Source organism: Podarcis pityusensis (assembly GCF_964106645.2).
Source record: "Podarcis pityusensis genome assembly, chromosome: 5".
Lineage (NCBI taxonomy): Eukaryota > Metazoa > Chordata > Lepidosauria > Squamata > Lacertidae > Podarcis > Podarcis pityusensis.
The window spans coordinates 41,615,324-41,626,893 of record NC_138032.1 but is presented as its reverse complement, the minus strand read 5'-3'; the positions used below and the strand labels follow the sequence as shown (position 1 = coordinate 41,626,893).

General features: G+C 46.8%; 1 protein-coding gene across 1 annotated transcript; it reads right to left on the bottom strand.

Moving 5' to 3' along the window:
- Positions 1–780: 780 nt before the first annotated feature.
- Positions 781–10,099, bottom strand: GOT1 (glutamic-oxaloacetic transaminase 1). Its single transcript, XM_081006330.1, has 9 exons — positions 9,858–10,099; positions 6,598–6,779; positions 6,156–6,279; positions 5,171–5,283; positions 4,101–4,205; positions 3,257–3,407; positions 2,801–2,966; positions 2,147–2,289; positions 781–1,772 (listed from the first exon to the last, which is right to left on the bottom strand). The coding sequence occupies exons 1-9, from the start codon at positions 9,979–9,981 to the stop codon at positions 1,633–1,635; spliced, it is 1,248 nt and encodes a 415-aa protein (XP_080862456.1). The 5' UTR covers positions 9,982–10,099; the 3' UTR covers positions 781–1,632.
- Positions 10,100–11,570: the final 1,471 nt, after the last annotated feature.

The window sequence follows — 11,570 nt, the reverse complement described above, 5'->3', positions numbered from 1 at the left end:
GGCCATCTAGTCCAACCCCCTGCAATACAGGAATCTTTTGCCCAAGGTGGGACTCAAATCCAGTTCTGGTATAGAGTGGGGCTAACTTGGCGGACAAGGAGAAAAGTGTGGCTTTGGTAGGAACAGAGGGATGGTTGCAGCCATACAAAGATGGAAAAGCAAATATGATCATTACGTTGTTCCCACTGAAAAAGAGCCGCTGAAAGATTTTCCGATGTAGAAGGATCAAATTTAGGAACTTTTGTAACAATGGGCAAAATAGTGTGCTCCTCTAGAGCAGCAGAGAGCTCTACACACACACACACCATGTCTGAAGGCTCAAAGCCTGCCTCTTCACTCAGTTTTGCTGAAGCAAAGGCAGCAGCGGCACCAGCTCTCTTTGCAGATCATCCCATGCCTCAGTTAGTATGGTAGAAAGAAGCTTCAGGTGCTGTAGACAAGGATCAGGAGTTTGTGGACTCTGCGCATCACCCTCACCCACTACGTCAGCAGTAACATCACCCTTCTCTTCTAGCAAACTATACTCCTGATAGTTCATCAAGGTTTCCAGGCAGAGTATCTCGTTTTGGAGCTCCCACAAGAGACTCGCCTCTTAACCTGACAACTGGAGAGACTGAGGCAGGGAATGGTCATTTCAGGTCAAGTGGAGAGTAAGAATAGGTGCCTGGATATAGTAATGGGTTGTTCCAATGGCGGTCGAGGATAACACACAGTTTTCTACACAACAAAGAGCTCTGTTCCTTTCTCCACCCCAGCCCCAAGTTGGCCAAAAGACAGGTATGGCATGAAGAGATGTTTTATTGGTTGTACTGACAGAAAAGGTGGTTCTTAAGATTACAATCTTTGCTTGTGCAAGGCTGGAAACCAAGGAAGGAGCACCAGCCTCGCTCCCTGAAGTAACCCGCGCAGCTCATACAAGGAGACCAGTCGTTTTTGGTACATATCCCACAATGCCCAACCCTTCCACTGGAGCAGGCATGGGCCAGAGAGGGTTGGTTACATAAAGTGCAAACGGAGATGCAGACAAGGCCATGTGCTTGGATTCCAGAGTTAGGTGCTGTTAATACCAAGTGTACAAAGTGGACCCCAAGAAGGAAAATTCCCACTGCCACCTGCTCACACACACAAACCGAGGGCCATTGAAAAGACAGGAAGAAGCTATGCAGACAAAAGTGCTGTTCTCAATCCATATTGAGCAAAGAGGTATGGGAGATTAGCTCCATTGGTGGAGCAGACAAACTACGTGTTACAGTATGGAGGGATTCAGTTTTTCTGGTTTCATAGGGCCAAACTAGATGTTACATGCAGTTGTGTGTTTCTTTCTTCCACTGTTTTGGGTTTTTCAAAAACTTAGGGATGCTGGGGGGGGGGCAGCTTAACCCTTTCTCACTCCACAGCCACTTTTCTACTCCATTCTCTCTAGCCAAAGGAAGAAATGGGTACTCTGTTCTCCCACACTGAGGCAGTGGGGAGGGGGCTGGTAGAAGCTTCAGAGAGTGGTAGAATTTTAACCAGAAAAGTGGCAAGAGGCAATAGGTGTTCTATTTCTTTGCCTAAAACTCCCACTTTCCAAAGGCTGCTGTTGGTTTTAAAACAACCCAAAACGTAGGGGGAAAGTTACATGCAACCGATTTACTGGATCGTGGTGACGGCCTCATGGATGGAGCTGGCGACATAATCCAGGTTCTTCGTGGTCAGGCCACACATGTTTATGCGGCCGCTGGCCATCAGGTAGATGTGTTTCTCCTTGATCATGAATTGTACTTGCTTAGCTGGAGAAAGAGCAAGAGGGAAAATTGTGTCAGGCATCTCATCAGGCACCCAGAGCAGCCTTTACTAAGGTTTGCCGGCTGCAGCCAAGGTCACAGCAGGAAACGATGCTGGTAAGCAACCAGAAAGTGGATGCAATGTGAAGAGATCCTGTGAAGTGACTGATAAAGGAAATGCACAGGTAGATCTCTTCATAGTGGAGAGCTGTGTAAAGATGGTTGCTTGGACTTGCAGTGGAGGGCAAGGAGGTACTGTTGAAGCCAGAACCATTTTTTGCTAGATCACCACAAGAGAAGTCAGGAAAGCTGCTTCATTCCCTGTACCACACCCCCTCCTCCCTGCCCAGGCTCTCTACGCTGCCCAAAGCTGTACTCACGATTGAGGCCAGTGAAGCTAAACATGCCGATCTGCTCCGTGATGTGATTCCAGGTGCCCGGTGTCTGCAGCTTCTCGAGACGAGACCTGAGCTCTGCCCGCATCAGCAAGACTCGATCTGCCATGGTCTTCACATTCCCTTTCCTGTCACAAGGGAAAAGCATTAGTTCAGTCCAGCACCAGTTTTTTTAAAATGGCAAGAATGGGGAAGTGCTGAGCAGTAAACAGGGCCCATGATCCCTTCGCGGCAGGGATCAACTTAACCCCTCCACTTCTTGCTGTTCCTTAGGTAAAGGGGTAAAGGGACCCTTGACAATTAGGTCCAGTCGTGGCCGACTGGGGTTGCGCGCTCATCTCGCTTTATTGGCCGAGGGAGCCGGTGTACAGCTTCCGGGTCATGTGGCCAGCATGACTAAGCCGCTTCTAGTGAACCAGAGCAGCGCACGGAAACGATGTTTACCTTCCCGCCGGAGCAGTACCTATTTATCTACTTGCACTTTGACGTGCTTTCAAACTGCTAGGTTGGCAGGAGCAGGGACCGGGCAACGGGAGCTCACCCCATCGCGGGGATTCGAACCACCAACCTTCTGATCGGCAAGTCCTAGGCTCTGTGGTTTAACCCACAGCGCCACCCGCATCACCTGCTGTTCCTTACCACTCATCAAAAAGCTCTGGAGTCGTGAGTGTCGTAGCCACAATACGTGCGCCCTGCGAGGGGGGGTTTGACCAGGTGGTGCGGACAATCTTTTCCATCTGAGACAGGGTGCGCTGCACATTGTCAGCATCCTTTGCAACAACAGTCAGGTTCCCCACGCGCTCATCTGAGGGAAAAGAAAGGAAAGTCAAGCCATAAGCCTTAGGCCCAGTGCAACAGTCCTCGGGGCAAAAGAAAATTCTTACTACCCTTTATTTGAATCTGTACTTAGTTATATCCCACCTTGTAGTTCTCAAAAACAACAACAACAACAAAAAACCAGGTTCCCATAGTGGCATGAAACAGCAAAACCATACAATGCAGTAATTGTTCTTTTACAGGCCAAAATAAAAAAGCAGCTTAACATTAGAGCAGAACAAAATCCAAGAAGCAGGGAAGTTAAAAGAATATACGCACTGTACAGGCCAAAGTTTTTGGAGAAGGACTGAGCACAGAAGAGTTCGAAGCCTTCAGAAACGAAGTAGCGGACAGCCCAGGCATCTTTGTCCAGAGAACCCGAGGCAAAGCCTTGGTAGGCAGAGTCAAAGAAAGGGAACAGGAACCGGCGCTGCAAGGAATGAATAATTAAGGGGAGAAGATTGGTCTTTGGCACTTACTTCAGGGCATCCTCAACTGCCATCCCTGAAAGCACATGGCTGCCAAAGACCGGGCCTTCTCAGTGATGGAACTCTCTCCCCCCAGAGAGGTTTCCTCAGCACCTACTTTATTGCCCTTTTGGTGCTTCCCAAGCTTTTCATTTTTGCATTTACATTTTAATTGTTTTCTTCTTTTTCTAACCTGCCCTGGGAATAGGATTAAAGTGAGGTATTAAAACACTTAACAGAAAAAACCAAAACCACTGGTTCCACACACTCCTTCACTCAGCAGTATGGAACCTAGTGTATTTGTGGCTATAAACAAACTTATTTAAATTTATTTTAAAAATTAAAAAGTTGTTTTCTGATGGTGTCTACTGGTCAGGGTGTCAGTAAGTCTGGAGAGATATAGATACAAATCCCCTCTCAGCTGCAGAGCTCACTGGGTGGCCTTGAATCAATCACTGTCTCTTGGTATCCCCAATCTCATAAGGTGGTTGTAAAATTAAAACTGGTGGGGGGGAAACTATATACCATTTAGCTGAGCTTCCTGGTAGGAGAGCAGGATAAAAATATAACAGTACTAATAAATTAATTCAAAAACGTCCAGAAATATGGCTTTGGGCACAGACTCTGGGAGTACCTTGTTGCAGAATTGCTAATACCTTCATAACGGCAGCAATTTGTTTCCACTGCTCCTGTGTGGGGTCTGTGCCAGTTGGGTTATGAGCACAAGCGTGGATGACGAAGATGGAGAACTCCGGAGCTTTCTGGGTGGAAAGAGAGAGAAAAAAACCCAGTCTTTTATTATTATTATTATTTATTTGTATGCTGCCCTTCTGACTGGGTTGCCCCAGCCCCTGGGTGGCTCCCAGCAGAATAGCAAAAACACGATAAAACATCAAACATTAAAAATTACCCTAAGCATCAAGTGGCACTAGCCATTTATGTTTGATACTCACTGATGGGATTGTACAATAAAGAGCCAGATAGAAGATGCTGCGTTCCAGATGAACACAGAATTGTAGAATTGGAAGGGACCACAAGGGTCATCTAGTCCAACCCCCTTCAATGCAGGACTCTTTAGCCCAACATGGGGCTCAAACCCACAACCCTGAGATTAAGAGTCTCATGCTCTACCGACTAACCTGTTCTATATATATGCATTATGGATAAGACTTAGGAGCTATACAGGTTTCAATCAGATAGTGAAGAATTGTTGAATATATTATATGTCTATAAAGTTCTGATATTCTATGTATATAAAATAGATACTAACAAGACAAGGCACCCTCACATAGAACAGTGTCATCCACAATGACACACATACATTTTTACAAGACTAGCGTGGATTGTGATCCAAAGAACTCCACACACATCAAGGTTTCTAAGCTCTCCAAATTTCCCCTTCCAGCTGCAGCTCTATAAAGGGCCCCCTGTTTGAAATGACTGTTCAGGAAGCATGAACAGATGTGGTAGGGAAAGCATCAGATCCACACAGGGAGATCCACCCACAGCTCTCTGAATCCCACTGAGTGAGAAGATGGGATTCCTGCATGGTGCTGTCTTGCAGTCAAGAGACACAGCCCATCCTAGCAAACGTTTGGCTAACCAGATGTTAAATCCAATATTACAATAGGCTAGAAATGTTGCTCCCGTAGAACATCTACACAGTCCCTATTCAGATTTCCTTCTAGGTTATGTTACACCCAATCCATAAGGATATCTGGCTCACCTCCAAGTCCTCCAGGAATCCCTGGATGTCCAGACCCCTGTTTGCAGCATCCCAGTAGCGATAGGTTCGGATGTCCTTGAACCCAGCATCCGTGAAAACAGAATTGTGGTTCTCTGCGGGGAAAAGAAGAGACGCATTCATCCTTCAGCCAAAGCTCAAGCTGTTCAGGATTAGAAGGGATTCTTTAAAAAAATGCCCCAGATCTATTTCTTCAGAATTGCCCACCAGGGCTAGGAAAAGTATTTCACCTATCCTGTCCTTCACCCTATAAATTGTAGCCTCCACATCTGCTCCCCCTTCCTACGTTTAGAGAGAGAGAGAAAATACTGCTTTTCTAGATCTGTTTTTGACTTCTTACCTTCATGCAAGGGGCAGTGGCGCTGCGTTTTAGAAGCCACCCTCAGGTCCTCCCTAATCCACTTGCACATGACTCAGGCCTAGTCTGCAATGTGAGCCGAGGGGGCAGAAAACAGACTAGCAGGCTTCAAGCAGCACTGTATTTCTGTCAAAACTGCTTGATTCCTCCCCCTTCCCCATTCCTCCCCCTCCTTCTCTGGTGCCCTGGGTGCTTTCTTCTCCTTCTGTATTGTGTGTATTAGTTTAGTCATGGTTATAATTATTTAGCCAATTCTTCCAAACCAAAGAAGTCAGTGTGTGTGGGGGGGGGGAGAGAGAGAGAGAGAGAGAGAGAGAGTTGGGCTTTCCCTACTGCCATAAGAGAAGTGCTGAATATTTTGATTCTATGTGTGTGTATCAATAAACAACCCTCATTTTAAGGCCTATGTGAGTTTAAGTTCCTGGGTAAACCTACTAAGATGTGCTATTGCCACTGTCTAAAGCTTCACAAGACTCCTAGAACATGTATGAGCAACACGTGTCTACTGAGGCGGCTTGCAAACAATGGGGAGCCCAGCCTTCCCTCCCTCCCTCCCTCTCTCTCTACCCCAAACCATGCCAAAAGTGCCAGCCAGGCCTTGGTACTCACCCCAGGAAGGAGAAGAGATATAGACAGGGGTTGCAGTGTTGTTGGTTCCATTGTACCAGCGTCTCAAGAACTCTGCTCCAATACGGAGAGCCCCTGTGCCCCCCAAGGACTGGACACCCCCCACCTGGAACAAAGAGAAAGCAATAATTAGAAGGCAGGTGCTCTTTTCAGCAAGATGCCTGGGCATCCTATAAGCAAGAATGCAGTTTCCTATAATAGCTTCATTTAACTATACTTGTCCCCAAATTCATCTGTTCCAATCAAACCCCAGTTTCTACATATATGTGTGTGTGAGCGAGTGAGAGAGAGAGAGAGAGATTATACGCCCCAGTGCCAACCTATTCCCACCCTAACTCTTCCATGCCATCAAGCTCTTCTGTGTTCAATAAGGCTTAACTTGCACGGATGAAGGTCGTAATAGGAGTTTCCTCTTCAGGCTCACCCTGTTCTCCTTGATGGCTGGGCTGTCGTCTCCTAGGGCAATTCGTGAGGAATTGGAACGAAATTCTGGCAGGCCCAGGATGGGCAGGTACTCGTGGTTCAAGCTGAGGTCCTTGTTAATCATCTGCTCCACTTTCCGAACCACTGGCAGGACCCATGGCTGCCCCTCATCTGTGCGATAGGCTGCAAGGTGGAAGGGGAAGGAATTGTTCTAGATACAGACACACATCTCTTAGCCTAACCCTACCTCTCAGGGTTGTTGAGAAGATGGAAGGGGTCTGGGAGAGACATGTGCCGTGCCTTGAGTTTCTCAGAAGGGAAGTATGGTACAAAATAAAAGGATGGACCAAAAAGGCTTACTACAGAGAGCTCGTTCTCTCTCTTACTCCTTCCAGTCTCGCTTACCAATTTTCACTTTATCCTTTTGCAAAGCGATGCCTATCTCACACAGGAGGTCTCCAATGCAGCACGATTCCCACAACCCCTTTGCTTACATATTCAAATCCAAGCACTTTATTCCAATTGAAAAGGCTATCAAATATGACAGTTTGGTCACTGCACCTAGCAAGACTGGAGGCTCAGGTATGTCGAGAGCTTAATGGGATCTTCAGGCCAAGAACATGGAGAGTATGCCTGAAGGCAGCAAAAGGGCTAGCATGGCCCATTAAAGAGAGTAGACTTCGAATCCTGAGCATGAGCTGCAGAGCACAGGTAAGAGAGACCACAAACAACAACCGACAAGTATTCCAGAGGATACTGGCAAAGAGGGAACTGGCAAGCTGGCTTCTAATTAGTTTGCTGAGGGTCAAGCTTTGAGCTATTCACCTGCAGAAGGTGCAGGGACTTTGGGGCAAAGGGGAACCAGGCAACCATAGATTTTACAACTTGGGAGCAAAGGGTAATGGTTTAGAAACTGCAGGACTGGCAGCTAACTAAACACTACACTCAGCCTGGTCTCTGCTGCTTAAGGGCAGAGTCCCTTTTCCAGTTCCTGCAAGGCCCCGGCATTAACTTGCTCAAGGTCGTGTGGTTCACCCAAGCAGAACATGGGCACCAGCCCAGATCTCCTGACAGCTTTAGCCCAGTCATAAGAACACCAGGTGCCAAAAGTCTAGGCAGCATCACAGCCCCCTACCTGAGGGAAGCCAATCAGTAGCAACTGTAGAAAGTACTGGGGAAACAAGCCCCAAATAAAGGATACACCGAGATTGTCACAGGACACAGAATAGAGATGAAAGAAGAAAGGGGGAAATGAATGCAGGAGGGACAGTGCAATTTAAAAAAGGGTAAAGATCCAAAAAAGTCCTGGGTCTGATAACATTATATTAAGAAGGAGACAACAATTCCTTTTATCTCCACAATCAGCCTGACCCATTTCCTTGTTTTTCTCTTCACGGCTTTAATTTGTTTCCATTTGTCATTACTGGACTTTTGACTATAAACCAGGGTACATAGCTTCATTAGCAATATTGCTTCAACATTTCCAGTATTGGTAGAAGTCTCCCATTTAGGCACTGATCCTTGTAATACACAGCCCCTTTGCTAGTAGCTCTACCTCTTTCTGAATGGCTCTCTCAGATCAAAGTATCAACAGCAGAACAGTGCTCATATCCATATGGGTCTTTAACACCTATCAAAAGCATCAGTTTTGGCACCCTCCTTCTGTATTCTGCAGATCAACCATAGAACCCCATGTTAATATTTATAAACGGTACAGCCAAAGATCTGCAGGTGAGATGAAGTACAAATACAATTTCTGTAAACTGAACTTGGCTGTGAGAAATTACATGCCATAAAGTATAAACAGTATTTAAGGATACAGAGCATTCTTCTGTCTGCCTGCAGATAAAAGCGTACAAATCTTCCATTTAGGCAAAACAGATGATATGTGCAGAACCCTATAACCACAACCCAATCATTACATGTAGTTTCCTGCTGAACTTTCTCAGGTGTTCCTTCATGAATCCAATGGCAAAGGCATGAGCAAAAGAAAGGGTGCAAATTGCAGGAGACTAGAGCCTTTCATCCCCACAACCTACCAGTGTGATTTTCTTTAGGGGTGCTTCCAGACAACCTGATTTATCCGGATTTGGTTGCAGGGAGATTAGAAGACAAGATTAGTTGACACTGCATCAAAAGCCAGTGTTATTCTGCACTTTCCAGTGCTTTCCCCCAGCACAAACAGTCTAATATTTTGGGGAAGCATGTTTGTGGCACAAAACCTCCCAATCAAACTATAAATGTGCAATCTCAATTTGCCAGTATGTGATCAAATCTTTCTTGAAAATAGTGATAGTCTAGAAGCACCTTGGATTTCAACTGTGTGCAAGGCAGATCAGGGATCATTGAGTGTTAGCCATTTTCTATCTACAGAATTGGAAAGTATTCTGATGCGTATTTTTCCCTGCTAAGCCTGAAAGCAATCAAGAGAAGTAAAGAATTTTTCCAGAGGTTGCACAGATGGTCCCAAGTAGTTCAGATCATCAATGTAGTTAAAATTGTAAACACACACCAATGCATGTTCAACTGAAAGCATAAGGGCTTTTTCAGTAATGGTCCCTTCCACTAGTGCTCTTACCATTTGATGGCCAATGCTGTTTTATGGTTGCTATGCACTTAATCATTGCAGTTTTGTGCTGCTGATAATATTGTTGCAATGTTATACTGCTTTACAATTTTGCATGTTTTTAAATTGTTGAGAGTCACATAGTGACCATTTGGTATTAGGCAAGGAACAAAACGAATCAAACAACAACAGATCAACAGGAGCTAGATTCTCTAAAGTCGAGACTTTATGCAGGATTTTGAAAGTCTAGAAAATATGTCTGAATCAGCTGGTTGTGAAACATTCATACAAATAACAAATTGTTTTCATCGCTGCCCTCAATTGTCAGATTCTTGCATCCTTGTCCGATTCCTATCGATTTATTTTCAGACAGAGATCTTCTGTGCCTCTTTGACAGATGGGTGATAGGCAGAAATTCAACAAGTGCAAAGGTTCCCTGGCACGGAGCTGCAATTCCAGAGACGCCATCACCCGACGGATTTCTGTCTGTCTCACAGCTGCTCAAAGGCTCAGGAGGACCCCTCTTAAAAAGGACAGGTCGGTGATGGACTTGCAGAGAAGGACAGCTCCCGTCTCCCCAGGGCTCCCTGAGATCAGATTTAGGTCCTTGACCCCCCCCCTCCAAGTTCAACCACCCGTTTCCGACCAGGAGCCGCATCCACGCGTGCTTCCCTCCTCCCGCCCTGCTCTCTTACCTCCCACTCCCAGGTTGACCTTGCGCGGGTCCCCATCGGCGCGGAAATCCGCCGTGAGCTGGAAAACAGCCACGGGCGGGGCCTGCGGGACGCTGGTGAACACGGATTTCCCTCCGGGAGACATTGCGGGACAATATCAAAGCTGGAACCCCCCGAAAGCCGCTGCCTGGAGGAGACGGAGAGTGTCACCTTCACCGCAGACGGAGGCACAGAGGGAGAGAGATGGGGAGAGCGAATCCCCGCTCCCCAATAGCAGGGAGGCGCGCCCTCCCGCCAATCGGAGAGCCGCTTTCGAGGGGGGGCGAGGCGGGACAGCCAATCGCACGAATTTTGAGATTGCCGGCTAATGGAATACCGCATACGAGGGAAGCCCCTGAAGGGTAGCCAACCACTGCCGACTAAGGGCGGGACAAAGCTACGAATAACCAATCCCTCCGCGGTAGGAGAAGGAGTCATAAAGCCTGTTGTAGAAACGGGATAGGTCGGGTTCTCATAAGGCCCAGCTGCGGGCAGATGCTCTGCCGCTAGGAAAGGCGGGAGCGGGGGCTTGGTTCGGAGCGAGGCGGGGAGATTCTGGAATTTGCAAAAACCACCTGGAAAGCTCCCAAAATAGTGGAGGGTCAACTCTGTTTGCTCTTGGGAGAGGAGATTATGTGGGCCGAGGAGGAGGCGCTTGTTTTATTAATTAAACAAACTAGTATTATTGTAATAAAAGCCCTAAGCGGGTCACGAGAAATGTTAAAGTTATCAATTAAAAAACAGTTACAAACCTCACCTTCCAGAGAGGAGTTGAACCCATTGGAAAGTTACAGTGCCTACTGTGGCTGTAGAGATCAATACAGGAGAGACATGTTTTGTTGCAGCTTGTGCTGATGCAGGTGTACCATGGTGTTTCTTCTCTCTGTGCTCCTCCCAGAGGAGCGGTCATTTCTCCTCCGGTCACTGCTGTGAATACAGACCATTTCCAGACACTCCAGTTGTCTGCAAGGGATTCCCACACAACGAGGTTAATGTTGCCAGCCTTCCTATCACTTCTGCAGACATCTTTGTAACAGAGTTGGTCTGCCAACAGGCCCATACAGCACATCATTGGGGAGCCTGCCATCTTCCATTCTATGGACATTACCAGTCCAGCACAGACGTCGCTGAGCCAGAAGAAGCACAAACATGTTGGGAAGATGGGCTTGAGAGAGCACATCTTTGTTTGAGACTGTCCTGCCATGTGATGCCCAAATTCTCCCTGACGCAGCACATATGGAAAGCATTGGGGTGTCTCTCCTAGTGGGTGTAAGTTGCCCATGACTCACTTCCATAAAGCAGTGTGCTCAACACACAAGCTTGGTAGACGTTCATATTGGTATCAGCCGTTAACATCACATTGCTCCATACTCTTTTGGAGAGAAGAGCCACAGCTGCCTTGCCAATATGCTAGTCTAGCTCAGCGTTGGTGGAAAGGTTGCTGGTTATGATGGAGTGCTGGAGATGTCCTAACCCAGGTCTTCGTCACACTGATGGTGACGCTGAACCGTTTTCAGCAGGCACCAAAAAGAACACCATGAAAGTACATGTCTAGTGTCAACAACTGCCACCTGCAAGGAAAGGAAACTCAATCTAACACATTTATCTTTTAAAACTTCTTTAGCTGTTGTATCTTAAGGGCTTTGGGGGCTATTCTGTGTGCACCTGTGACTGACAATTGTGCAGCACTCTCAC

Bases quoted from the DNA above. Each gene is read 5' to 3' on its own strand.
- GOT1 (XM_081006330.1), bottom strand. From the start codon at position 9,981: ATGTCTCCCGGAGGGAAATCCGTGTTCACCAGCGTCCCGCAGGCCCCG. The intron at 6,280-6,597 runs GTGAGCCTGAAG...TCTTTGTTCCAG, and splicing joins CAGCCATCAAGGAGAACAGG to GTGGGGGGTGTCCAGTCCTT. The intron at 2,967-3,256 runs GTGCGTATATTC...CTTTTCCCTCAG, and splicing joins CAAAAACTTTGGCCTGTACA to ATGAGCGCGTGGGGAACCTG.